The 27,795-nt window shown below is 40.8% G+C and overlaps 1 protein-coding gene across 1 annotated transcript in view; it reads left to right on the forward strand.

Annotated features, from left to right (window-relative positions):
- Positions 1-27,795, forward strand: part of gbe1b (glucan (1,4-alpha-), branching enzyme 1b) — a 180,101-nt gene that overhangs the window by 786 nt on the left and 151,520 nt on the right. The window contains exon 2 of the mRNA XM_036149447.1: positions 27,332-27,501. Coding sequence (XP_036005340.1) covers positions 27,332-27,501 — 170 coding nt within the window. The remainder of the gene's footprint in view (positions 1-27,331; positions 27,502-27,795) is intronic.

The following is a 27,795-nucleotide window of genomic DNA, read 5'->3' on the forward strand; positions in this document are numbered from 1 at the left end:
TGCATCGCAACTGACCCCTGGTGACTGTGTTGCACAATTTGCTCGTTTTTAACCCAGAGTTGACCTTGGAACATATTTAGACTTGGACTCGTGCATGAAGTGGCAGACTGTGTTTGTGTTAAGCTCAACTGACAGGCTGTTTGGCAATATTTACCAATTATTTCGTGGCTTCAGCTACTCCTCTTTCCTCACATCATGTCTTACAGAAGGCGGCAGTTTTGACCACGTTCACTTTTTCTTTGTCACATTGCATCCTCGAATTGCACAATATTATAAAAATGCCATGTTGTATAGAAGGAAAGTCATAAATAATTTTTGTATCATTTACCAATAAGTCAGAAAGGTGTGGCTTATGTCTCCTTTTACTTTGATGGCTGTAACGTAAGTTTGAAATCGTCCGTACGTTTCTGGAAACAATTGTGCATCTTTGCTTTATACTTTGCCTTGCAAAACAATTCGTACCCCTTAAACCTCTTTACATTGTGTTATACAATCAAACCATCAGTTGTGGAGAAATCCGTGGTTAAGTTATCGATCACTGGCATGAGGACTGGTTTCCTGAAATAAAATCGTAAGAAATCCCATTAACAGTATGCCACGAGCCGTACAGTTGACCCAGCAAACGTAGAAGGAGATTTTCTCGTCAAATGAGGCCATGCTTGATCTTTCGGGCCTATATGCAAACACTGTTTAGTGAAAAACTTATCCCTGCCCATCACCCAGAAGGCACCATCCCCATGCTGAAACGGTGTTGGCAGCATCATGCTGCGAGGCCTTGCCTTGAGAGAGATGCAAGAGTTATAGTTGTAATTGTTGTGGAAGGTATTTTCAGACGGGCTGAATACAAATTCACAGAATTTATGTCTTTATTATTTTTCAAATTTCCATTTGTAAAGGCTGTATCACTCACTTTGATTCTACTTCACAATTATGCCCTACTATGTGTTGGTAAAAGAGAAATAAAATGCACTGAAATGACAAGCAGAATGTGACAAAATCGAAATATTATCATGTGTATGAATAGTTCTGGAAGGCACTTGTTGTGGCCAAAATCCTATTTCTAATCATTTAGTTTGAGCTATTTGTCTAAAAGCAGTTGTTTTTGATTAGTTTAATGCGAGGGTGTCCAAACTTTTCAACACGTGGGCCAAAATTGTCATGTCAAAAGTGGATACAAATTTAAAAAAAAATTATAAAAATTATGTTTTTCTTTTTGTTTTGTTTTTTTACTTGCTCTTCAAAATATGATTTTACAAATTATGGTCATCTTACAAATTAGTAAGAATTTTTAAAAAATCAGTGCCGATCCAGAAGCGTAAAAGGAGTTTTGCTCATTTGATTTATTAAAAGATGGTCATCCAGTTTGTAAGTTATTTTTTGCCTGGATTGAACAAACTGACTTACATTAAAATAACTGGATTTGGGTTAAATACTTGCTGTATTTAGCCAGTTTTCATAAACAAATTCAAGATTTTAATGCATTAATAAAGTCTGCATTTGAGTAAAAGTCATTGGATAGATGTAGTCATTTTTAATATGAAATTAAGGAGAATATAAATGTGCGGTTATTAAAAGATGATATTTGTACCTAACATTTGTAATTTCAAGGTTTGAACTTGTCTGTTATGATAAAAATAACAAGTTTGCGTCTACATCAGCGACCTGTACAGTTAAAGGGCCGCACAAGAGAGTACAGGGGCCACAAATGGCCCCAGTGCCACACTTTGGGCATGTGTGGTTTAAAGAAATTCAATTGTTAAAGATACTTTGGGATGACTCTACTATATTAGAAGTGATCGGTGTGCTATCACAACTGCTTGCAAGGGGTCGGTGAGGATTCAGTACTTGATGTTTCTAACAGTTTTGAAAATAAGTCAAAAGTTAGATCTGAGTTCATCTTTGGTTTGAATGTCTCATATCAGTACTGTTTCTTGAAAAGTAGACATTTTTTTTCAATTTACATGTTTGCAAAGTAAAGGAACAGAATCACAATTAATTATGGGAAAATATATATTAATCAATCAAACCAACTAATAAAAGACAAGCAAAACTCAAAATGTACTCATGTAAAACTTCCCCAATGATTTTTCATCATCCAAAAAAACAAACAAACCTGCATTTGGCTCAAGATTATAAAATTTGAGTTTGTCATTTACTTTGCCTTATCTTGCCAACTGTACGCATGTTTTTTTCTGTGCACTGTCCGGGCACTAAATAAATATTTGCACAAACTTTTACACATAAACTCGCATTGTATTTTTGCTAACTGTAACCAAACCTGTGTTTTTTAAATAAATAAAATGTATTCATAAGTGCAATGGGGTTTTGATCAACCTATAAACAAATATAGTCTTTATGGAAATCTGTTTTTCGTGTGTGAGTGTGTGTGTGTGTGTGTGTGTGTGTGTGTGTGTGTGTGTATTTTTTGGGTAAATGTTGTAAGTAGTGCTCACCATCTGTTTGTCTATCAAAACTTTCAGCTTAATTGTGGCAAAAAACGTTACCTTGTAATTCTCTGCACTTTATTATCACACTTAAAACGCTTTATTGGATAGAAATGGTTCTAACTCATTGCTCTGCATTAATGTTGTTCAACTTAATTCGCCAGTTAGTGTCAAATTACCCTCATCTCCTCGGTCTCTCTCTCTTTTCTTTTTTTTTTTTTTTTTTCTTATGTCCTGATTTTCACTCAGAAGTTAATGCTAATGGGTAGCTGCCCATTTTGGGTCATCCTGAACTAAGCTTTAAAGCTACACTGAAGGACCACATCGTTTCAGGTGTTTTCATTACCGTGTCAGATCTCTTTTTCTAATGTGGCAGGTAAGGGACCACCTGCTTTGTGCTTGAAGCCAGCGAGCAGGGCTGTAACCTCGCAGAGAGATGAGCATGTCAGTTCCATCTAAGACACAGCTTGGGATTTCTAGGCTTCGCTGCTCTCCAGACATGTCTCAAACACGTGTCCTGCTGATAAAAAGTTGCACATAAATATTTTACATATAGAATCGCTGCTGTGAGAACGTTAATTCTTGATAAGCTCCCAGTGTTCTCACCCCTAGAGACCAAACATAACAACATGAACACAAGCTGAAATCAAAATCTCTCTTTTTCTTCTTTTTTTTTTGGCTGGCAGTGACATGCTGAGTCCCAGTGCCAAGAATTTAGCGGTCTTATCAGAAGGAGACCTATGACCACAAAAATTGATTGTTTGGATTTCACCACGATTCCAGGGCTCATGGCTGCCCATTTTTTCAGGTCTAATCGACTATGTTCACGCCACGTAGAGACATTATGCACAGTAAAACTGATTCCAGCAGAACTCTTCCACCCTAATTAGTTTTTGAGCTTGCACTTTTCTCCTCTTGCTTAATTTCTCTGCCACGGCATGTTTTAAAACGGATTGTGACGCTGTTTTCAAGTCACAGCTGCAGCGTACAGAGTTCTGTTGACATGCGTCAATATTGAACTTTACCCTTGTCCAATTCTGGAGGAAGTGAAGCATAGTTTTTATTTTATTTTTTTTAAACCCAAAGACAATGTATATCCAAAATTGATTCATTAAACAGAAGAAAATGTACGTCTCTGCAGTTTATTAATCAGGACTAATACACATTATGTGGTCTTTATGAGGTTCTAAAGGTATTTAAGTCCAATTTTTAAGGGTTAAAAAATGTGCAAAAGATTTTGCTGTAAAAATGAAGCCAAAATAGAAAAACACATGTTGGAAGCAAAAAAAGTGCACTCTGAAGGTTGCACCAAGGTCTTTTGACAGTTTGCGGGTATGGAATATATACATGTGGGTTTACACAATGCCTAGAAGGAAAGGCATCAGCAATTACCTTAAAGAAGCAACTGTTGCTACTCAACAATCTGGAAAGGGTTAAAAGGCCATTCCAACATATTTGAGGTCCATCACTCTACTGCACAGTGAAAATTTTGATCAACAAGTGGATAAAGCTCAAGTTGCATCCCAATTCTCCTAAAGGGGGACATCTCAGCAAATTCACCCCAAGTACAGACAGTGTAGTGCAAAGAGAAATTGCAAAAAAACAAAAAAAAAACAATCAATAGCTCCATTATTTCTGATTGTTGGCATGTAGAAAGTCAACATTTGTTACAGTACAATTAAGAACAGGACGGAACAAGTGTAGTTGAGGGAGAAAGCTTTGTGTCTCTAAATGGAATATGGCAGGTTTGCAAAGTTGCATCTGTGTTGTGTACTGTAGCAGCTAGTCTAATAAGCAATGACAATTATTACTTAATATTACATTTATTGATGGTTTCTCAGGACACCACTTGCAATTTCTGGCTTCTTATCCAGCAGCTATTAAATCACAAATAAACAAATGATGAAAAGCAATTTCATCTTTAAAAAGCAGAATGGCGTTTATTGAGTCAGGAAAACTATTAAGTTGATAATAGTAAACTTGATGAATACAATTTTCTATGAACTACTATTCTACTTAAGAAGTGTATGTGTGTGTTTAGGGGCCATCTGAAATAACAAAGCAGGGTTTTTCCCACTATATATTATATCTGGTGGGCCACCAGGCTTTACTTGCCCAAGCGCCAGGCTTAGCGTTGTTTATTTGTTTTTAAATAGTTTCTTTAATACACCAGTAACAGGAATACCAAAGATGAGCTATAGTAGGGTTGTCAAAATATATTGATGCCTCAATATAATCAATACTGAAAAATGAATTATTCAAAGAAACAGATTTGCATCAAAATCTATATAAACTGACCCATTCCCATTGCCCAAATTGTCGCACTTCCTCGGTCAGCAGCGCCACAGCGACACTCAAACATTGACTGGGCTGTATATCAAGATTTTACAAATATTGACTATATAGTTTATATCTCCTGTTTATCTATAGCTATTTGTTAAAAAAATTGACCTTTGAGACATTTAAGATAAAGCTGTTTTTCAGAGATTCCTTTTTAATAATTGTTACGAAAATAAAAGCATATTCAGACATAGAGACGTAGAAATAGATGGTATGCTCACCTGTTGCACACAGAAAGACGTGAGATGGGAAATATGTCCTGTCTGTAAGACCATAGGGATCTTTTTAAAATAAAAGGTTAAAAAAAAGAAACACTTTGCTTTACTAAATAAAAGCTGATTGCTTTACATTGTGTGTTGTTGTTTTTAGACTTGATTTACGCTGCAAGTGATCTAAACAGAAGTCAAAATCCTTGTTTGCACCCACTGACGTGGCTAATACCCTCCGCCCTGAAAGTCTGCCAATAATGTGTGCATGCTGTTTTAGTCACAGAATATGCAATAACAGCACAGCATTAAGAAAAGTTGTGCTGCTTGAAATTTCTGTGCCATCTGATGTCAGTACAGGCAAAGTTGTTCAGCGAGGGCTCCTTTTAATCTCCCTGTTTTTGAATGAAAATTGGCATGCGATCGGTGCCAAGTTACAAAAACCCACAGATGCACAACTTTGTGCCGTGACGCCGCATTTGGCCCCCACACGGGAGCGGGGACTGCACGGTTGCCTCACTTTTGGCAGGCACACCCTCGCACCCTGTTCAATTCGTTGAGTACAAAGCTAGCTTTAGAAAGGAAATGTCCGACGACACCACTGACGGTCATAACAGAAGCTGCAACACTGGATGGCGCCATCTTTGTTGTTGTTGTTTGTGAGAGTGATGCGCATGTGGGTTACAGAGGGAGCGAAAGGTACGGCGTTATTGTTTTTTAAAAAAGCTGCCCTTTTCACACGAAAAACTAAAACTGCCGTTTTGAAATTTATCCACTGAGGGACCTGGTTTAAAAAAATTATGCATCCATGTGGACGAACAGCTTAAGTGACAAAATACCTTTGCGGAAACACCTAAAATCGTCGCTTTGGGGATGGGGCTTCAGCCAAATACAGTCAAACACAATATCAATATTGTAAGGTATTGCTGTTTTTAAAAGTGAATCTACTAGTTGTTGAATTATTTGGTCATAAAAGCTTTAACATTTTGGCTTCAGCTCTTTTTATTTAGCAGAGGATATTATGTCATGGACTTGAATCAAAATACAAGCATTTTTTTTCCCCCCTTTTTTCTACTGCAAACATGTTTTTACAATAAATGAAAGCTGAAAACTGGGTAGTAAATATTGGTCTGTTTGTAATGGTAATGCAGTGTGCTTAGAGCAAAACTGATTATCATCTTGACTGAAAACGGCTGACTGTGCTATAACTCATCACACATCAGAGGGAAGAAGCTGTTTTTATTGGTTGATTTTAAATTTGGTTTAAAAAGTGAAGGATTTCATGCTTGGACCTTTTGGATTATAGTGATTGTTTTTCCTTCCTTGACAGTAGGTGTGACTACACTTATTTTTATTGTTTTCAGGGTCGGAGCAGAAACGTTTAGCTTTCAGTCATTACCTTATGTTTACATGCTAGGCTGCTTTTTTTGCTTCATCATGCCACTCTGTCAGGGAGAGGTTATTTTAAATTAGCCTTACTATTTGGCCTGGATGTGAGCCCCCAAAGCAATCTGAGATCAAGGGCTGCACAGCTTTCTCATGTGTGTCTACGTGTGATACAGATGGACATGACACCACTGTGCTTCAGCTGTCACCATCACTCACACAACGCATCGCTACAAAACTGATCACTCTATATTTAGATTCTCACATTTTCTAGCAGTGAGTGTGTGAAAATGACACAGAGTTCAGCTGCTTCCCAAATATGGTTTAAAATTCTTTCTTTATTTTTGTCTTTGTTTTTCTTCTTTCTTTTTCACTCCCTTTTTTTTCTTTTTGTCGCTCTTTTTTTTACTTTTTCTGTCTGTCTTTCTTTATCCGTCTCTCTTTCTTCTGTCTTGCTTTCTTTCAAGCATTTTAAATACAACCTGCTTCGTCTTTAAATGTATGAATGTTATTGATTTTTTTTTGTAAGAACGCAGTACGAGATGCAGCAAGAGCTCTTAAGATTTAACATGTGTATATATAGAGTTTCTAAGCTTTGTTTGAAAGGACTAGGTATGGGAATCAAGTTTATCCCCAATTCTGTTCATAAGGTGTAAGGGTCTTTTAATTAAATGCCAGTGGATGTGCCAGAGCTTAAAGTAACACAGCCATGCAGCTCCCCTACCAGTTGCCAGGTATTCCCCTTAAATCAAAACCACAAATGCACTAAAGTATTTGGTCTAAATACATCTTACAGTTTATAAATACATTAGAAAGTGCACTTTGAAGCACTTATAGGAATAAATATATAATTTCCATCCTTTTGTTGTATTTAAAACTACAGTTTCAACCATAGCATCTGCAGCTAGTGTTTTGGCTTTTTAGTAACGTATATTAGAATGTTCAGGTCTGTCTTCAAGTTTTTATATATATATATATATATATATATATATATATATATATATATATATATATATATATATATATATATATATATATATATATATATATATATATATATATATATATATAATATATATAAGCACTTTTCAGTAATGAGACGATTCAAAGTGCTGTACATGAACAAAAAAAAAAACAGTAAAATAAAGCATTACAGAGACAGAGGGATGATCATTATAGAGGCAAGCACATTGCCTTGGAATAGTAGCATCAGGTCAGTTACTGTCTGGCAAACTTCAACATTAACAGCAAATGGGGTTAAATCGCAGGCAACCGGACTTCCGCTCAGTTCCTTCTGAAAATGTTCCAACATGTTTTCAGGAAGAACTGAGCAACAGTCCGGTTGCCTCCGATTTAAGCCCGTTTGCTGTTGCAATGATCCAGATAACAGAATTTGCACAGACACGTTGCGTTTCAACATTAACTTTTTAAAGGCAGCTCTAAACAAATAGGTTTTTAACCTTGATTTAAAGGAACTGTCATGGTTGAGTTTTGGTTTGGCTTTGTTTTTCTGTTATTTTCATTTTTTCATCTCTTTTGGGTTAGGTTTGACTTTATTTATTGTTAGTTTTCAGTCATCAGTTATTTTCTGTCATTTTTCACTTCACCTCCTCAGCAGTCAGTCACACCTGTTATCATTTACCAGTCAATTAGCCAGATCCTTGTTCCACCTGTGTAGTGCTCTATTTAAACCTCCCTCTGCCTTCAGTTCAGCACTGGGCCGTCATCATTCCACACCTCTCCATGCCAGTCCCCGGTTTGCCTTGGAAGCTTTGTTTTGCTCCTGTTGTTAAGGTTAGTCCTGTCAGTCACTCTAAAGACTGTTTGTTCACTGTTTGTTCCTGGAGAGGTTCTGCTCTGTGTCCTGGTGTCTCCAGAGAACTGCTAACTGGACTAGCCATCCTGGAAAGGCTCTGCTCTGTGCCCTGGTGTCTCTCAAGTTCTGCTAACCTGACTAGCCGCCCTGGTGAAGCTCAGCTCTGTGCCCTGGTGTCTCCAATGAACGGCTAACCTGAGTGCTATGAGGCCTGCTAGCCGAGCAGCACCTTGCAAGTGTGGACTCTCTGTCTCCGGGCCGTCAGCTCCTGCCATCACATTCATCCCTGACCTTCTGCAATCCTGAACCTCCGGTCTTCATCATTCACCACCCAGCATACTTCCTTCAATAAAGACTCAAACTTTTAGTCCCGTGTGTGCGTCCTGAGTTCATCAGTAAACAAAACCCTGACAGTACGGCCCAGTCAAAGGGTGAACTCAGGCGCCATGCGGGACTTACCTGCAGGAGTTGACGACCCGGACATCCTCGCATATCTGGAGATGTGCGAACGCCAGATGAGGGAGAGGTACGCCAAGATGGCCTCTGCCCGGGACCCTGCGCCACCGATCCGGGTCAACTCCACTTCCCCCGTGGTTCACGTGGGCGTTGTTACAGCTACCCCGGAGCCCAGTGAGAGAAGCCGCTCAGCCTCTCGTCGTCTCGGTCATCACCTCCATGACTCGCAGCTGGCCCCTCGAGTGAGGCTCATCATTCCACCTAGCAGAGCCCCACGCATCAAGGAGAGCCAGCTGTGGGAGTTCTACTACGGTGACCGAGACGACCTTCTGCCCTGCTGGCCAGCTGCCACCCCCGAGATTGCCCCAGATTCCTCATCTGTCCCCTCCCGGCGAAGACAGCAGAACCACCGGCGCGGAGGGTCCGTCAAGGCTAAAGAGGAGGATCCGCCTCCAACCTCAGCGTCCGCTGAAGCCTGTAGCCCGGCGCCGCTCTCTGAAGCCTGTAGCCCGGCGCCGCTCTCTGAAGCCTGTAGCCCGGCGCCGCTCTCTGAAGCCTGTTGCCCGTCACTGCCTGAAGTAGCCGAGGAGAGGGTTCCGCCTCCACCAGTAAGCTCCGCTCTGCCGGCCGCCGAAGGATCTGCTCTGCCGACCACTGAAGGCTCCGCTCTGCCGGCCGCCAAGAAAATAGATCCACCGGCCGACGAGAATGAGCCCGAGGCCTCCGAGGGAGCCGCTTTGCCTCAGCCCGAGGCCTCCGAGGGAGCCGCTTTGCCTCAGCCCGAGGCCTCCGAGGGAGCCGCTTTGCCTCAGCCCGAGGCCTCCGAGGGAGCCGCTTTGCCTCAGCCCGAGGCCTCCGAGGGAGCCGCTTTGCCTCAGCCCGAGGCCTCCGAGGGAGCCGCTTTGCCTCAGCCCGAGGCCTCCGAGGGAGCCGCTTTGCCTCAGCCCGAGGCCTCCGAGGGAGCCGCTTTGCCTCAGCCCGAGGCCTCCGAGGGAGCCGCTTTGCCTCAGCCCGAGGCCTCCGAGGGAGCCGCTTTGCCTCAGCCCGAGGCCTCCGAGGGAGCCGCTTTGCCTCAGCCCGAGGCCTCGAGGGAGCCGCTTTGCCTCAGCCCGAGGCCTCCGAGGGAGCCGCTTTGCCTCAGCCCGAGGCCTCCGAGGGAGCCGCTTTGCCTCAGCCCGAGGCCTCCGAGGGAGCCGCTTTGCCTCAGCCCGAGGCCTCCGAGGGAGCCGCTTTGCCTCAGCCCGAGGCCTCCGAGGGAGCCGCTTTGCCTCCGCCCGAGGCCTCCGAGGGAGCCGCTTTGCCTCCGCCCGAGGCCTCCGAGGGAGCCGCTTTGCCTCCGCCCAAGCCTCGTGAGGAGGTCCAGGAGGACCTGCCTCCGCCCAAGCCTCGTGAGGAGGTCCAGGAGGACCTGCCTCCGCCCAAGCCTCGTGAGGAGGTCCAGGAGGACCTGCCTCCGCCCAAGCCTCGTGAGGAGGTCCAGGAGGACCTGCCTCCGCCCAAGCCTCGTGAGGAGGTCCAGGAGGACCTGCCTCCGCCCACGGTTTCCGCCGAGACCGGTAGCTTGGCCCTGCCTCTGACTTCTCTGTTTGGCCGGAGCCGCAGACTGCGGACTTCGAGCCGCTCGACCCTGCCTCGTCGGGGCCGTCCACCACGGCGCCCGTCTCTGACTTTCCTGTTCGGCCGGAGCCGCCGACTGCGGTCTCCGGGCCGCTTGACTTTGCCTCGTCGGGGCCGCCCTCCTCGAGGGTTTAGTCGGGCGATGCTGCTCCGCCGCCTGCCTCGTCCAGGACGACCTCCACGAAGACTTTTTCTTTTTTGCTTAGCAGCCGTTCTTGCCTGAGCCCTTAAGGCCAGTGCCTTCTGTTATTTTTTGGGCTCGATTCCAGTTTTTGATTTACTTAGGATTTTTGGGGTTTTAGAGTTATTTAGGGGTTCTTGTTTTCTTAGAGTTCTTAGTCTCTGTTTTACTTTTGTTTTTCCTGCTCCGTTTTAGGATTCCAGGTTTTGCCTTAGTTTCCAAGCTTTGCTTTGTTTCCTCATTTATAGCCTTAGTTCTCTGGTTTTCTCGTTAGTTTACTTATTCATGTTCTAGTTTTCTTGTTTTGCCTTAATTTCTAGTTTAGCCTTAGTCTCATAGTTCTGCTTAGTATTTTGTTTTGGTTTTGCATTAGTTTTATAGTTTTTCTTGAATGTCTTGATCTTTTTCCTAGTTTTTTTTTTTGTTTTATTTTGATTTTCTAGTTTTTTGCTTCGGTTTTTCTTTTGTTATCCCTACCCTATTTCTTCTGGTTTTGTTCTATAGGTTAGTTCATGCCTGGTTTTCTAGTTTTTGGTTTAGATCTGTAGTTTCCCAGCGCTCTTTAGGTCCCAGTGCTTCTTAGTTTTGTTTTGGCCCCCTAGCTCTTAGTCCCCTGGCGTGTTTGACGCTCTCAATTCTCCGGAATTTAAACGCCCTTAGTTCCTGGTATTTTTGTTTCCTGGCGTGTTTGGACGCCCTCTGACCCCTGTAGATTTCGTGTTTTTTCTGGCGTGTTAGAACGCCCTTTGTCTCCTGGCATATTAGGATGCCCTTTGTTCCTGGTTCCCTGGTGTTTAGATTTCTAGCGTTTAGATTTAGTGTTCCCGACGTGCTTAGACGCGCTCTGTTCTCGATTCCCCGGCGTGTTAGGACGCCCTCTGTTTTCGGTTCCCCGGCGTGTTAGGACGCCCTCTGTTTTCGGTTCCCCGGCGTGTTAGGACGCCCTCTGTTTTCGGTTCCCCGGCGTGTTAGGACGCCCTCTGTTTTCGGTTCCCCGGCGTGTTAGGACGCCCTCTGTTTTCGGTTCCCCGGCGTGTTAGGACGCCCTCTGTTTTCGGTTCCCCGGCGTGTTAGGACGCCCTCTGTTTTCGGTTCCCCGGCGTGTTAGGACGCCCTCTGTTTTCGGTTCCCCGGCGTGTTAGGACGCCCTCTGTTTTCGGTTCCCCGGCGTGTTAGGACGCCCTCTGTTCTCGGTTCCCCGGCGTGTAAGTACGCCCTCCGTTCTTGTTCCTAGGTGTTTTAGATGTTCCTGCTTCCCTCATATCCCGACGTTCTCTTCCCCAGCCCCGGCGTTTTCCTCACGCCCCGGCGGGTTTCCCTTTGGCGTTAAGTACGCCCGTTCCTTCCCTTTGGCGCTGTCGTGCGCTCGTTCCTTCCCTTTGGCGCTGTCGTGCGCTCGTTCCTTCCCTCTGGCGTTGTCGTGCGCTCGTTCCTTCCCTCTGGCGTTGTCGTACGCCTGTTTCTTCCCTCTGGCGTTGTCGTACGCCTGTTTCTTCCCTCTGGCGTTGTCGTACGCCTGTTTCTTCCCTCTGGCGTTGTCGTACGCCTGTTCTGCCTTGTGGCGATGTTCGCCTGTCGTGCCCGTTTTTGCCTGGTGGCGATGTTCGCCTGTCGTGCCCGTTTTTGCCTGGTGGCGATGTTCGCCTGTCAACGTCGGTTAAACGCCTTTTGTTTTGCCTACCAGCATCTGTTAGACATCCTTTTTAGTTCGCCCTAGTGGGTAGTTTTGGTTTGATTTTAGCCCACGATTCTACTTTCCCTCCACCCACCCAGGTTAGATCAGCTTAGTTATGACTCTTGCCCGCCATCCTGCCGTCCCTCCACCCACCCTGGTTAGATCAGCTTAGTTATGACTCTTGCCCGCCATCCTGCCGTCCCTCCACCCACCCTGGTTCGGTCACTTTGTAGTTTGTTTTGTTTGATAGGCCGTCCGGAGTCCGGCCTTGAGGGGGGGGGTAATGTCATGGTTGAGTTTTGGTTTGGCTTTGTTTTTCTGTTATTTTCATTTTTTCATCTCTTTTGGGTTAGGTTTGACTTTATTTATTGTTAGTTTTCAGTCATCAGTTATTTTCTGTCATTTTTCACTTCACCTCCTCAGCAGTCAGTCACACCTGTTATCATTTACCAGTCAATTAGCCAGATCCTTGTTCCACCTGTGTAGTGCTCTATTTAAACCTCCCTCTGCCTTCAGTTCAGCACTGGGCCGTCATCATTCCACACCTCTCCATGCCAGTCCCCGGTTTGCCTTGGAAGCTTTGTTTTGCTCCTGTTGTTAAGGTTAGTCCTGTCAGTCACTCTAAAGACTGTTTGTTCACTGTTTGTTCCTGGAGAGGTTCTGCTCTGTGTCCTGGTGTCTCCAGAGAACTGCTAACTGGACTAGCCATCCTGGAAAGGCTCTGCTCTGTGCCCTGGTGTCTCTCAAGTTCTGCTAACCTGACTAGCCGCCCTGGTGAAGCTCAGCTCTGTGCCCTGGTGTCTCCAATGAACGGCTAACCTGAGTGCTATGAGGCCTGCTAGCCGAGCAGCACCTTGCAAGTGTGGACTCTCTGTCTCCGGGCCGTCAGCTCCTGCCATCACATTCATCCCTGACCTTCTGCAATCCTGAACCTCCGGTCTTCATCATTCACCACCCAGCATACTTCCTTCAATAAAGACTCAAACTTTTAGTCCCGTGTGTGCGTCCTGAGTTCATCAGTAAACAAAACCCTGACAGGAACTCAGGCTTTCAGCACTTTTACAGTCTTCTGGGACTTTGTTCCAGATGATGGAGCATGTGAACTAAATGCTGCTTCTTCTTGTTTAGTTCTGGTTCTGGTTCTGCAGAGTAGGCTGGAGCCAGAAGACCTTAGTGGTCTGAATGGTTGATACACAGATAACAAGTCTGTGATGTATTTTGGTGCTAAGCCATTCAAGGATTTATAGACTAAAAGAAGTATTTTAAAGTCTATTCTCTGAGATACAGGGAGCCAGTGTAAGGACTTCAGAACTGGGGTGTTAAAGAAAGTCAGTATTGGCCACTGAATGCCTGATCAGTGTGTCTCTAGCAGGAATAATTGGTATTTTTCTGTTTTTTTTTGTTGTTGTTGTTTATTGGAGGGATGACTGAATTTTCTAATAAGTAAATCATAGGCCTGTTACTCTGTTATCAAATGTAAGCCGGTTTGTGGCATTAAATGATCATTAAACTAAACCAATAAATGTTAGTCTGAAAAAGTATATTTCTGTTTTTAGGCTACATCAATCAATTTGAGCCTCATCCAGGTTGTTATATTTGTTTAACTCTGATGTGCAACGCTGTTTAAATTATGATATAAAGGCTTCCTAACCTTATAGTTTGGAGGGTTTTGCGAAATACATGAAAATAACTTTACCTAAGAGCATTTTCTTTCCCTTTACTGTCAGAGGTTTAATTGTGACCTGTACAGATGTTTTCATAAATAATTCGGCTCTTTCTGAACCACCCATTGCTGTCGTTGGTAAATACATGTGTCGTGTTTATTTAATTCAAAGCTCTTTTGAAATGAGCTCATTTTGTCAGTGGGGAGCTAAGCTTTTGTCCTACATTCACTTGAAGAACTGGCAGCAGACACGTTGAACCAGAAGCGGTACAAAGCCCACACGGCCAGCTTTTCTATTGAAATGTACGTAAGACGGAATCTCCAGAGAGTCAAGACAAAGAGTAATTCTCCTGCCACAAATAGTCCAGTAGAACTGCTCCACAGCCGTTGTCAAGTTCGGTAAGAGCTTGTCAATTATTTATTTATTTATTTTATTTTATTTATTTATTTTCCCAATCACCCAGACTGGATGTTTTGCTGCTTACTTTGTTGTGGACACTTGTGTTGTTCTCTAGAAGGAGAATCTTCTGGGTCTGGAGAAGATTTTAATCCTTCTGTGTTTCAATGTACTGTAGTTGAACTCTCAGTTCAAGTCTGTTATTTTTTTTTTCTCTGTTATGAAATCACTTTCTACCTGCTGGAGTCCAAAAAATAATTTTATTTTATTTTTTTTATTTTTTTTTTTATAAATCTGTTAAACACTTTCCAGCCTTGGTAGGCCATTGTCCACACTTTAAGGAACTGTTTTATGTAAATGGAATGTACTATTTAAAATCAAGTACTAGCTTGATTTTAGATTCATTAAGTGATTTGCTTTAGGTTAAATATACAGCACTTGGCATGTATTGAGGCTCCGTGCAGGCTGCCCTTCTCAAAAACTGGCCTACGTAACCTGAGAGGGTCAGATATATCACTGAATGGGTCATGTGACCTAGAGCGCCACTTTACAGCAGGCTCAGTTCCCATTAAACGAGGTGCTTCTACTTTTCTCATCCTTGAGCTTTGTCATGACCATGGTTATTATTACAAAATACAGTATATATAGTTCACAAACCTGCATGCCAGCTCTTCTCCTCTGTTGAAGTTCCTGCAGCCTTTAAGCAGATGATTGAGCCTGTGGTTTGCTCATTCTTCCTCTCCCACGGCTCCTGAAGCTGCATCTCCCTCTCTCCCTGGCTCTGCCTACTCCTCTCCCTGTTTCAACGGGAGACAATGGGTGTCCAAACTTTTCGGCAGGTGGGCCGGAATTGTCAAGTCAAAAGTACGTGAGGGCATAAAAAAACGTAAGAGTTTTTTTTATGTTGTGATTTAAAAAAAAAAAAAAAAAGAAAATTTAACCTGCTTTCCAAAATATGATTTTGAAAATGAAAAAAGTCAGATTTTCTGAAGTAAAAGGATGTGTAAATAACTGCAGATCCAAAGTTTAAAAAACAGGTTTTGCTTACTTGCTTTATTAATAGATTGCCCATTGTGCAAATTATTTTAGGTTCGGTTGAAAAAAAAAATCTGAATTCTTTTTGGTCTAGCAATATAAAGAACTGAATTTATGCCAGTATTTCTTTGAAAACACTTGCTGTATTTAGCTAATTTCAATAAATGAATTTAAAACGGGTTTTAATACACAAACGTTTGCATTTGAGTTAAGGTCCTTAGATAGATATAATCTTATTTACTATGAGATTAAAGAGAATACAAAAAGTGAGGTTATTAAAAGATAAATATCTTGTGTTTTATCTAACATTTTCTGTTATAAGATCTTAACCTGTAATAATTTTGCCCTAATAAAAATAAAAACTTTCCAGCTCCAGCAGCTATCTGTGCTGGTGGACCAAAACTTTATTGGAATGCAGTTTGGGGAGGGCCACACAAAATCAGTCCATGGGGCCGCAAATGGCCCCCGGGCCGGACTTTGGACATGCCTGCTCTAAAGGTACGTTCACACCGAACGCCTGCCGTTAGTTGCTCGACATTTTGTCTCCCTCTCACAAACAACCCATGCTGACAACAGAGCCATTTTCCACATCCGATTTCCCAAGTCATCAAATAGGAGGAGCGTCTATCCACTTGCTGGTTCCTCCTGTCTGTTCAACTCACCGTGGCGAAGATGGATTTAACAGAGGAGATTAATTTTGCTGAGCGAGTCACGGTGCTGTATGCAATGTGGAAAACCGAACAGCGCCGCCCCTGGGTCCACCAGATCCTCTGAGACACACCCGGTTCGGCTAGTACCACCACCTGTAGCTGCGTCTGGATGATGGTCGCTTCTACAGCAGCCCTTGGGGCGTCTTCAGTCAGTAAATCCATCATTGCTCAATAGAAATAGCCATATTGTACTGTCTAAATATGTAACACAAAAAAAATTGTGCTTAAATAAATGGATGAGGAGCACCCTTAATGGGACTCAAATTGACAGAAAACTTTAGATTTTTGAACTCAAGCAAAATTGGCGTACCTCTATTTGCAGTTTTCCTTCGGTCTATTTGCCCAATTTGAGCCGTTCGCAACGCTCTAAACGTGTCCTTCACATCGCGGAACATAAATCTGCTCCTGGAAGTGCCTTTTTATATCCGTATAACATGTAAATCACTCTCTAAATGTCTCGTTTGGTGTGAACGCACCTTAAGGATAATCACCTTAAGGATACAAGGTGAATGTGTCCTTGTCGTTACAAGTTACTCTATGGCTTCTCAGTCTGCTGGTAAAAAGAAGTCTATCAGTTTCCAAAACATGGAGGGGTTCATTTTGCGACAGTGCAGTGTTGCCAGGGGGCCTGAAAGTTACAGGTCTAGTGCCCCTAGTGGCTAAAGGTTACACGGTGTTGCTTTAAGTCACAAGTTGAGAATTCATTGTTGGTAATTGTGCGTAATAACAAAGAATGACAGCATAGTTCTAGATGTAGTTTAAGTGACAGAAGTTTTTTCAAGCAAGTTCAGCAATTCATTGAAGGAAAAAAAAGTTTTTTATAACAATTTCTTTGGGCCAGCTGTGGATCAGCAACAGCCACAGAGGCATCACAGTAAATTGGGCCTCATACAAATAAATGCAAAATTATGGGGGTGTTCATACAAAAAAATAAAAAAATGCCCTGAATGTACGCAAGGATCAAGGTGGGCAGCTGAAAAGCTCGCCAGGCTGCATTAAACAATGCTAACTGTGTTAGCTTGGCTACTGGCTACTCGCCTCACATACCAGTAACAACGAGCCCATTGCTGGTCAAATGGCAACAATTAAACCACATGACACAATTGTAGCATTACATTGAATCAAATCAACATAACAACACAAGTCTAATAAGACTAACATCAACAAAAACAAACATTTGACTTCATGCTGTTGCTCACCTGTCCGGAGGAGAAAAGCTAGCTCCAAGTCAAACTGGAGCAGCTTCTGCTCTCGAAATGCTCTCCATCTTGGAAAAGCAAGGCCAATGATAATCCTTGTTTTGTCTCTTTCCTTGTGGAAAGTCATACCACATTCCATCTAAAAAGATACATTTAGTTCTTAAAAAAACTATTTGTTTAGTTCTTTCTATCTAAAATAATGACTTATTGCTCCATTAACTTTTTTCATTCCACCTCAATCATGGGCTGCTTTGTGTTGAGCTCATATCAACTCTTAATATTGTACCTTTTTATATTTTGTGTTTAGTAAAATGTGAAAAAATCTCAAGTGTTAATAGTTTTGCAAGGGGCTGTAAATTCAGTGCATTTACTTAAAAATGTCATTAGGAAAATAATAAAAGTACCGGGCCTAAACTTTTATGTTGCATATAACTTTTATATTCAGTGAGTTTAAAGGCCAAACAGTGCAGTTGGCTCTAGGATAAGTCCAATTTAGCATATTTTTGGCAATCAGAGCAACAAAAAAGGTTGAAAATGATCCATTTTAATAAAAGTAGTTTATATACTTTTCAGTTAAATAAAATACAAATAAAATAACTGGGATTTGTGATGAATACAATTTATTCATCAGATAACACCTTTAGAATTAGGAATTTTGGAACTACTTGAAATTGTATTGTTGGAAATTGTGTGAATATGTGAGTGAAACACTTTCTAATTTGATATGTAGTAATTTTCATATAATTCAATTAGCCAGACAATTCTACTATCCTTCCATTCCCAGCAGTGATGCACTAACTTGTTGGATTTAAAACTACCAACTGTATGAAAAAAATCTGCAGCCATATATTTTTCTTTTATGGTCAATGTTTGTGAAATTGAATTGCCGAGTTATAGCAAAGTTTACAAAAATGAGACTGTGAGTGTGTTTGTGTGTAGTCCTCGGAAGGTAAATCGGAGTCTGTCAAAAAGGGTGTTGGCAGGTCAGACATCAAGGAAAACTAGAAATCCACATGGAGCAGTGGAAGCCTGGTTGGTGCATCTTTAGACTCATACATTTGGTTAATTTCAAAGAAAACTGATGCAATACTTTTGTCTAACTGGGCCTTTAATAAGTTATTACCTGTTTAACCATATTTTAGCACCATTCAGCTATTTGCTATTCAACAGTGTAGCAGAAAAAAGATTTTCCTAGCAGAAAGTGCACTCTTCCTCTTGTATGTTGCAACCTGAGTGCTTGTGTTCTTGTGGGAGCCAGTCTGCCATAATACTGAATGTGAGCCCCTGCTGTGCGGTACCAAGTAGGCAAACCTCAAGAGTTTTCTCCGCTTTAAAAACCATATTCTTAGACTTAAAAGCCTCATAAGAAGTGGAGGATAAGATCAGTCAGTTTTCCTGAGAAGGAGGGCTCTAAAAGCTGCGGGCTGAGGGGCCCACTTTTTTATTTTATTTTTTTTTATTCTGTTGGATTGAGATTTGCCTGCTCCAACGTGAGCGGTAAAATCTCCAGCTGTTTTCCAAAGTTGAATATGAGAGCTTTGAAAAAACTAAATTTATTAGAAAATTTATACATTGGTTCCTGTCTTATTTTTGGACTGCATTATGCTATTTAAGCCCCCCCCATGGATCATATCTTTATTTTGGAATCAGGCAGAAGGCAATGCTTGCTTTTGAAGCCATTTTAAAAGGCTAGTTTTAGAATTGAGGGTAAAAAAAAAACACTTTATAAACATATTGCTTTTCGATACAATTGTTTTGAATTATTGGTGGGGGGTAGCTCTAGATGAGGAGATGAACTAACAAAAGCCCCAACCACAGTCAGTCCGCTTATAGCAATGTAATGTGCAAGCATCCTAGTCCTTTGTAACAGTTTAGAATCCATATTTTACTCAGTTTTCACAAAAGTTAAAAGCATTTCACTTTTTCTTACTTAAAGCTTTTAATATGGCTTGAGAAATTCTAACCCAAATTTAGGATTCCTGGCATCTTCTCCCACACAAAAATGTTTAAGAAAGAACTGTAAAATTGCTCAGGCGAGGAGCTTTGGTCGAGGCATTGCTATGTTGTTCTGCAACAGGGATGTGTTATTGCACGTTTCTGCACAGTTCTGCATATCAGGTATAAGAACATTGCACAAGATTCACCACAAACCTGAATGTATCATCAAAGAAGCTACAAGTGACTGATTCATCCAACCTAATGAGTCGTGTCTAGGTGGGACTGACTTTCGGAACTCGGTGCGAGTACTAGCAGACCATAAAATCTAAAAAAACAAACAACGAAAACAACCACACAAAAAAAACCTGTACATATTGTTCACTGTTATTATGTTATTGTTTGTTTTGTGTGTCCTAAGCCGGAGTGTGCCCTGAAAATTTTTTACCACGTTATCATGCAGTGGGGAAAAAAAAAACAAAAAAAAAAAACTTCTTCTTGAATAGCACAATGTTAGCTAGCTGCTTGTGGATTTTAGTCATGAAAACACCCTTTGGGGCTGGTTGTTTATGGAAGTTTAAATAATCCTGAGCATTTTGGTCAATATTGAAATCCTGATTGTTTTAAAACAATTACTCAATTTGCAAAAACTTTGCATTTCACTTTGAAATTTGGGACTGTTTGGAGCAAAAATGGAAACTAAATGACAAATGTGATTAATTGGACAGCCTTACAAATGAACTGCCAGCACTGAGTGGCCTCAAAATATGCACTGGTTATTTTAGCCTTTTTGCCATTTTGTACCGTTTTTTGTGGTTTTATTTCTTAACCAGCATTTTAGGTAAATTATTGGACCCATTTAATTACCATGTCTCAATTTGTACCAACTAGGAAGATATTTCATACCCTGTTTTACAAACAATGATTTAAAGTCATGCCTGCTTTAAGGAAATGTGGTTTTATGATCAGCGGGTTTATCTTCGTGTTTAATAGGGGACAACTTGGCATGAGGGGTTAAACACACAAAATCTTGTGAAACAAGTGAACTAGTCTGATTTCTGTATTGAAAAGGTCTTAATCATTCTAGATCTGTAACATAAATCGGGTATCACAGGCTTGATAGGCAAGAAGAAAGGACTGGAATTTGTCTTACTTTCTTTTTTATTATTATTATTTCTTTTTTTTTAAGGCTTTACTTTTGCAAGAAATTTGCACATATACATTTGTTTTAAATGTGTATCTGCATGAAATGCTGGAACTGGTGAACCAAATTTATGCCATCCTTGAATTGTGCTTGAGGATGGCACAATTAATTTCGAGGGCCACAAATGGCCCTCAGGCAACACTTTGGACACTGTGCTCAGAGGAGTGGTTAAAATAGGAGCTCTGTATACATGGATGAATGAGTTATAACAATTCTTTGATTTTGTTTTTATGTATTTTTATTTTTTTATTTTTTTTAACTTAAAATTCCTAAATCATGTGTCACACACATTAAATATGTATACGAAAAGGTTCACATGCGGTGGAAAATATAAATGGTTCTGAAAACCTTCTTTTAGTTTCTGTTTGTACTGCCTCAATAACTCCCAGATGGTACGATAACATAAAATGTCAACACATAATAAAAATCTACAGAGTGCTGTGATGGTTTCAGGTGAATGCAGAGGGAAGAAACCAGTTATGAGGGGAGCCACAATTCTGCAGTTTTAATACCGACTTCCCTGCATTTGGAATTCAGGACCAGCATTCGAGGAGAAAAAAAAATGGGTTGCCATATGTGATAAGATGGCCGCAGCCTCTGCTCTTTGCAGCTTTATGTGTCACCGAACCAAATGCTGCCTGTGAATCTCATGTGGCGCTCCATGATTTGTATAATATTAAATCACATAATTTATCAAGACTTCAAATTAAAAAAAAAATGTACATGGAATAAATCACTGAAGTGAATTTTGTTGCGTAACTCTCAGTATATTAGTGATCTGTGTTCTGATTCCATGAGTATAAACTGAGCTTATAGTACTGTGAAAAATGGTTGCCTCCTTAAAGATTTCTGTTTATGAATTTTTTGTTTTTCTTTGTCAAACATGTTTCAGGTCATTAAACAAATATTAGTATCAGACATGGATAACCTGAGTAAATACAACAATCAATGTTAAAATATATTATTTATGAAGGGGAGAAAAGCTATCCAAAGCAACCTCTCCCTAGTGTAAATGTAATTTATATCTATTCTATTCTAACAACTAATGCTACCTTTGGTGATAACAACTGACTTGAAGTACTGCCAATGAGTTTTTTATGTCGCAGTGGAGAAATACTTGCCTTCTGTTATTTTCAGAACTGGGATTATTGGCCACATTGGAGGATTTCTGAGCAGGAAGAGCCAGTTTAAGGTTACATCAGAGCATATCAAGCTTTTTAATGCCTTCCGTTTCACATTTAAATCATATAAAATGGAACTGTTGTGCTTGGGTTAGAATTCCCTGTTATTGTTGCCCCACAGTTTTAGCTCCTGTTTTGAGGTGTGGAGAGCGAGCCGCTTTAGTTGCAGAGCGTTCCACTCCATCCTGTTTGGACATTTTTTAGTATGCTCGGGGACGTTGTAATGAATTGTGAAGGTTATTACTCCCAACAACTGAACATTTTCGCTTATCTACTTATAGTTTTGGCATGCTTCAGCTTGGACTACAGAATCTCAAAGAAATAAATGCTGCTGGTGGTCAGAGGGCCTGGTGACGCTGATGTATGGCAGCCTCACCTCTGTCAGTCTGCCCCAGGGCAGCTGTGGCGACTAACATGGCTCACCACCGTCAGGGTGTGAATGGGCGGCTGAATGGGTGAATATTTGACTATAGCGTGAAGCACTGTACAAGTACAAGCCATTTACTATTACAATTTACCAAATATAGAGGATTCATGAAATTGGTTAGCTGGAAGTCCATGACCTTGTTTAGCAGTTCTTTACCAAATACTGTGATGTTATTGTTAAAAAAAACGTAATAGACCAAACTGAACAGATTAAGAAATATGACGAAAAATTCAACTTGTCTGCATTCATAAAGACTCCAACTACACAACAAAAGGCATTTATGAGTTAAAAAATTATGATTTTATTAGTTGATATTATTTAATTTAAACCATTTGGAAGGGGACTTACTGGTGTGCTTCAAATCATCTTTCTGCACAACTCGTGTGCCTGAGCCACAAGGCACAAACTGATGGGCAGATATTTTCTGTTGGGATTTTCTGGTACACAGCAGCATTGATGGTGTCCTCACTGGTTGTCCAGACCCAAAGCGGCCTCAGACTGTCTAACTTCCTCCTCCATGAATGACTATTGGTACAATGTCTTTTTTTTCCCTGAATAGCTATTACTTTTGTGCCAGATGTAAAAGGATGCATCCAGGCCTTTGAATAGTTCTGCTTTTCTCTGATTTGGTCTACAGAATATTTTCTTAGTTTTTGGAGTCATGAAGATGGTCACTAGCATTTTTTTTGGTCAGCAGACTTTTTATTTTGGAACTCTCCCATGGGTTGATTTTGCCTGGTGTCTTATTTATTATTTATGAGCACTGACCTTATGTGTGGTAGGTGAGGTGCTTTAGCTGTTGTGCCTCATGAGTGAGTGAGTTTTCCGTTTGGATTAAGTTTGGTAGATGGCCACTCCTGGGAAGGTTCATCAGTGGTTCCTTTTCCCCCCATTTGTGGAATAATTGCTGACTAGACTTTGTAAAGTTTTCCCGACTGCAGGATATCAATGACTTTCTTTCTCATTTGATGTTGAATTCTTTTTAATTGAGAGAGCTATTCGATTATTATTCCGTCAACTGAGAAAACAGTCAACAAATTAATCAATTAACAAAATAATTGTTATATGTAGTCCTAGTTATACTGTCCACTGTTTGGCAAAAGAGGAATATACATCTTAATAATCAGACTGCCATGTTGTAAGCACTAAATTTTGTTGATTCTTTTTTACATGCAGTATTTTTAGTAGTTCAAGACACTTGTTAATTGAGATGTAAATTTGTATCTCTTTAGATTAATAGAACCCCCCGATATATTAATTGATTACGAACATTATCGATGGTTGCAACCCTTCTGTCCACAAAATTTGGCTGTTCAGTTATTTAATGATTTATGCTTTGGACAGATTTTCCTAGCCTCGTGAGACCATCCTGATCTCGCGAGCTTTCAAGGTTTCACTCGCAGATCAGTCTGGCTACTCTCCGTTAAAGAAAATTTGGAGCCGTTCACCAAACGAACGTCCAATCAGCGTTGGCTTTGAGGCGGGTTGAGGTGTGACGCAACGAGAAGCGCGACAGTTCAGTCTAAAGAACATGGCGGCAGATGAAACTAGCGTTAGCGCGGCTATCGAGCAAGTTTTATCGGAATTACAGAGTATTTATTTGCTGAGCTAACGAGCCTTTACCTGCAGCAGCAAGAGTAGCTTGGCTTGTGGTTGTGTTTTCGTCGTCGCTCGTAACAGAGCGACGACGAATCTGATTGGTTTATTTGGCCCGTCTATCACCAACATAGGCCAATCAGCTAACCAGTATTTTCGCCCCTTCCCAAAATTACTTCAACGGAAGGTTTCCAGATGGATATGCGGAGCAAATCTATCTGGCGGAGTCAGGTAAAGATTTTCCCCCAATTATTGAAATCTTAATTTCAGTTTTGTTTTGTGTAACTACTCAAGTTATCTTTGATATTTAACTTTTGTTTGATACAACAAACAAAATAAATCCTTAGATTTTTTTTTGTTTTTTTTACAGCACTGCATCCATACAGGGCTGGATTATGTTTCTGTGTCTCAACTTTTTGAAGCTCATTTAAAATCAGTGAAAGGATTTTTATGGATGTAAATACAGTTAAATTGGATCACTTTGTTCTTGGTGTATCCTTCCTCTTAGCATATTCTCAAAATTGTGACAGTGGTAAAAGAAGCATCTGGCTGCCATTGGTCAGACTTTTAAAGGTCTCCATTTGGCAACCGCTGCCTGCATCCAGCATGCTGAAGTTAGGAAGCAGCTGCTGAGAAATCATCTCTAACCCCAGGGCATTCACAGGCAAGCCTGAGCTTTGGTTCAGGGCTATAGGGGACGGAGTGCACTTAACTCCGCCGGCTGAGAGGGGCACTCTGTACCCGGGGGATCTGATATGGACACCAGCTTGCCTGCAGGAACCAAAGTGAGATAAATTGTAAACTAGTTAGTCTGTCTTTTGCAGTTGAAGGTAATAGACAGACGTTTATCTCTTAGGAAATGCCTGTAGTCACAAATTCTGAAGGCAGAGAGGCAGGTTTTCATCTCTCGGTAGAACCTCAAAAAGATAAAAAAGGTGGAGGGGAGAAAAAAAGACTCTATAGGCTGCTTATGCTGGAATATTTTTGAAATGCTTCAAGAAATGTCATAATGATAAAGCAAATCAAACTTTTCACATGCATGACTGCAGTACAGCTGCATGCTCTTGTAATCTTTCAATTGTTTGCGACACTGTGACAATTAAACAGAAATTAGGAATTGTACTTTTACTGTTGCCAACTTTTTAGGCATCCATACACTTCAGCACACAAACATTTGTGTCATGTTAGAAATACAGATTGAAATGCCTTCTTTTTTGTAATCGTTACTCAGGCAAAAATATTTGCAGTCTCTAAAAACGAGTTACATCCTGATGTTAACCACAATTCTTGACAGTCTGGGTATTTTATTTTGTCATGGCTTTTATTGATGCAGTGTTTGTAAAATATGCTTTGAATGATATGAATGTTCTACACAAGATCAGTTGAAGCATGTAAAGAGAATAAAATATATCCACCAAGTATCCTAAGTAAACCTGGTTACCAGGTTCATCTAAAAAAAATTGTGAAAATGTTGAATATAACTTTTTTTTAAATGAAAACTCATACCTTTCGAAGATTCATTGTGTAATGAATCTTCGAGCAAGATTCATTACACAATTTGAAATATTTTATGCTCTTATTTCTTGTTATTTTGATAGTTATGGCTTACATAGTTGGGAGTTGTGGCCTTGTAGTTAGAGAGCATAGCATTTGCATCCCGGAGAGGCTGCAAGGTCCCCGGTTCGACTCCCACAGACTGTCACTCTGGGCCCTTTAGCAAGACCCCAGAATGCTCCCTAGGTGCCACACAGTGGCAGTCCACTGCTCCCTGAGCAATAGGGTTGAATGCAGAGGAAATTGCATACATTGGAATGTATGTTGCAATGATAGTAAAGATGATTATTATTAAAGATAAAAAAACAACAACGTACGTGTCATGTCATCTGCATTGATGTGTCTGGTGTATCCCATCTTCCTCATCTTCTCATCTTCTCCACAGAGAGTACCCCATAGATTATCTGTAGAGTTTGGCAAATCAAGCGCCACACATACTGGTCACGGCACCTGTTCACACTGCCAAGGCTACCAAAAGCTGGTTCCAAGTCCTTCTGGGAAAGTAAATCAGCACTCTGAAGTCCACTGTGTTGACTGTGGACTTCAGGAAACCCAGTGGATCTACACCAGCAGATTATACGAAACCCCAAATCATCACCAACTATTGGTGATGATTCGAGCAACGTGGATTTTCTCTCCACTCTTCCTCCACACTCTGGACCTTTTTGATTTCCAAATGAAATGAAAACTTTACTTTCATCTTTTATCATTATGTTAAACAATCTTCCCAAAGCTGTGGTTATCCCTGTTGTTGGTGCACATTGTCCTATCATAATTTTTTTTTCTTCCGCTCAACTTTCTGTGAACAACTTGCTTTTTTAACAAATCCCTTTTGTCACTTACCCTTCTTGGAGAGGGTGTCAATGACTCTTCTCCACAAGTAAGTGGTCTTTCCCAGATTGTGTCACCTACTGACCCAGACTAAAAGACCATTTTGAGGAGACCTCTGCAGATATTTTTAGATAATCAGCTGATAAGGGTCTGACATCATGAGTTTTCAATGTGTAACATTTTCCACACTAATCAAATTTTCTGAGACCCTGTTTTTTTTATATATATATCAAAATCACAAGGAATAAGGCTGTGAAATATTTAACTTTGTGTAATGAATCTATATAATACAGTAGTTTAACTTTCTGAAGTGAATATTGTTTGCAATATCAGTTGTTTTTTTTGATGGACCTTTTTAAATATAAATACCAGTTTCTGTGTCTATACCATAGTGAGTGTACACCTTTACTTTAACTCTAAGATTTCCAAAAGGCTGACGATATTTCCCAATCCTACAATCTTCATGGCAGAGGCTAAAGAGTAGAATAAACCTTTCCGTAATACTTCTAATTATATCTGTTAAAGGCGGCATGGTTGAACAATAGTTAGCACTCTTCCTTTGCAGTAAGAATGTCCTGGGGTTCAAATGCCACCCTAAGGTCTTTTTGAGAGAAGTTTATTTGTTTTCCCTGTGCATGCTGGTACTGTCTCTTGGTACTGAGGCTTCCTCTCATCATCATCAAAAAAAAAAAAAAAGAACTGTTAGGTTAACTGGACTCATTTAATTTTCCTTAGGAGTGAATTTCTGCAGCCTGTTTTGTCCTGTATGTCTCTAAGTTGCCCTGTGATGGACTGCAACCCATCCAGGGTGTACCGAACTTCTTGCCCAATGACTGCTGGAGATAGACCCCTGTGAACCTACAAGGACAATTGTATATTAAAAATGAATGGAAGGATGGCATCTAGGTCATAGTTTCTGTTGTAGCAGCCTGCATGAACAGCAGACAGGTCTCCGTAGGAAGTCCTGTTTCCTTTTTAAATGTCATTTTGCACCTTTAGCACTTAATCCGCCTAGATTAATAAAGGCCCCACCGCCAGCAGAGACGACTAGCTTTAAGGTTTCTTCCTGCACTAACAACTTCAAGTGTAAAGAGTGTTGCTGTTTGCTCAACTTGGTAGTGCTAACTGCAAGATTTAGGCAAAAGATCAGATTTTCAACTATCTGACCGGCTGGTTACACAAAAGTTGTTAGATTGTGGTCACCAGCCAGTATTCTTTGTGGGCTTCTCGCACAGGTTCACAATGTTGGCGATGCAGTGGATGGCATATTTTCAAATGCTGGAAATGTGAACAAATTGAAACCTGAAGCAGGGAACACAATTCTTGTCATATGTAGTGGAAAACTAAAATACCGGAATTGAGCTTAGTTTTTTTTCCCCCCATTCTTGTATATTATATGACTTTGGACATATCCAAAAGAATGCATTTGATTTTGAATTTTCATTTAGTTAATTTATCTTTTTTGTTTTGGTTCAAAGGTATGATCTCCTAAAGAAGCAGCTTCTCCTGCTGGAGGAGGCGGAGGGAGGAATTGACCAGTTCACACGCAGCTACCGGAACTTCGGTGTGCAGCGTTTGCCTGACAACAGCCTCTTTTTCAAGGAATGGGCTCCAGCCGCTGAGGCCCTGTTCCTTACTGGTGAATTCAGTAAGTAGCGTGGATCATTTTTCCTTTTTTTTTTTTTTTTCCTTTTTTTTTTTTTTTTTTTACAAATTAACTTGTTTTATTTTTAAATTAGCACCAGATTTGTAGAACATTCATATTCTACTGTATTAAATTTGCAAAACCTAACGGGGATGCTGAATGATGATGATAACAACCCTCAAATATAAAAGGGTGTTGGTTTTTTTTTATGGTGCTTTGGGTATAAAACTTAAACCTCTAAAATGATTATTTGTGTAAGAAAAAGGTCAGCATATTGTACTACAAGGGCATCGTCTC

Source organism: Fundulus heteroclitus, chromosome 18, assembly GCF_011125445.2.
Source record: "Fundulus heteroclitus isolate FHET01 chromosome 18, MU-UCD_Fhet_4.1, whole genome shotgun sequence".
Classification (NCBI taxonomy): domain Eukaryota; kingdom Metazoa; phylum Chordata; class Actinopteri; order Cyprinodontiformes; family Fundulidae; genus Fundulus; species Fundulus heteroclitus.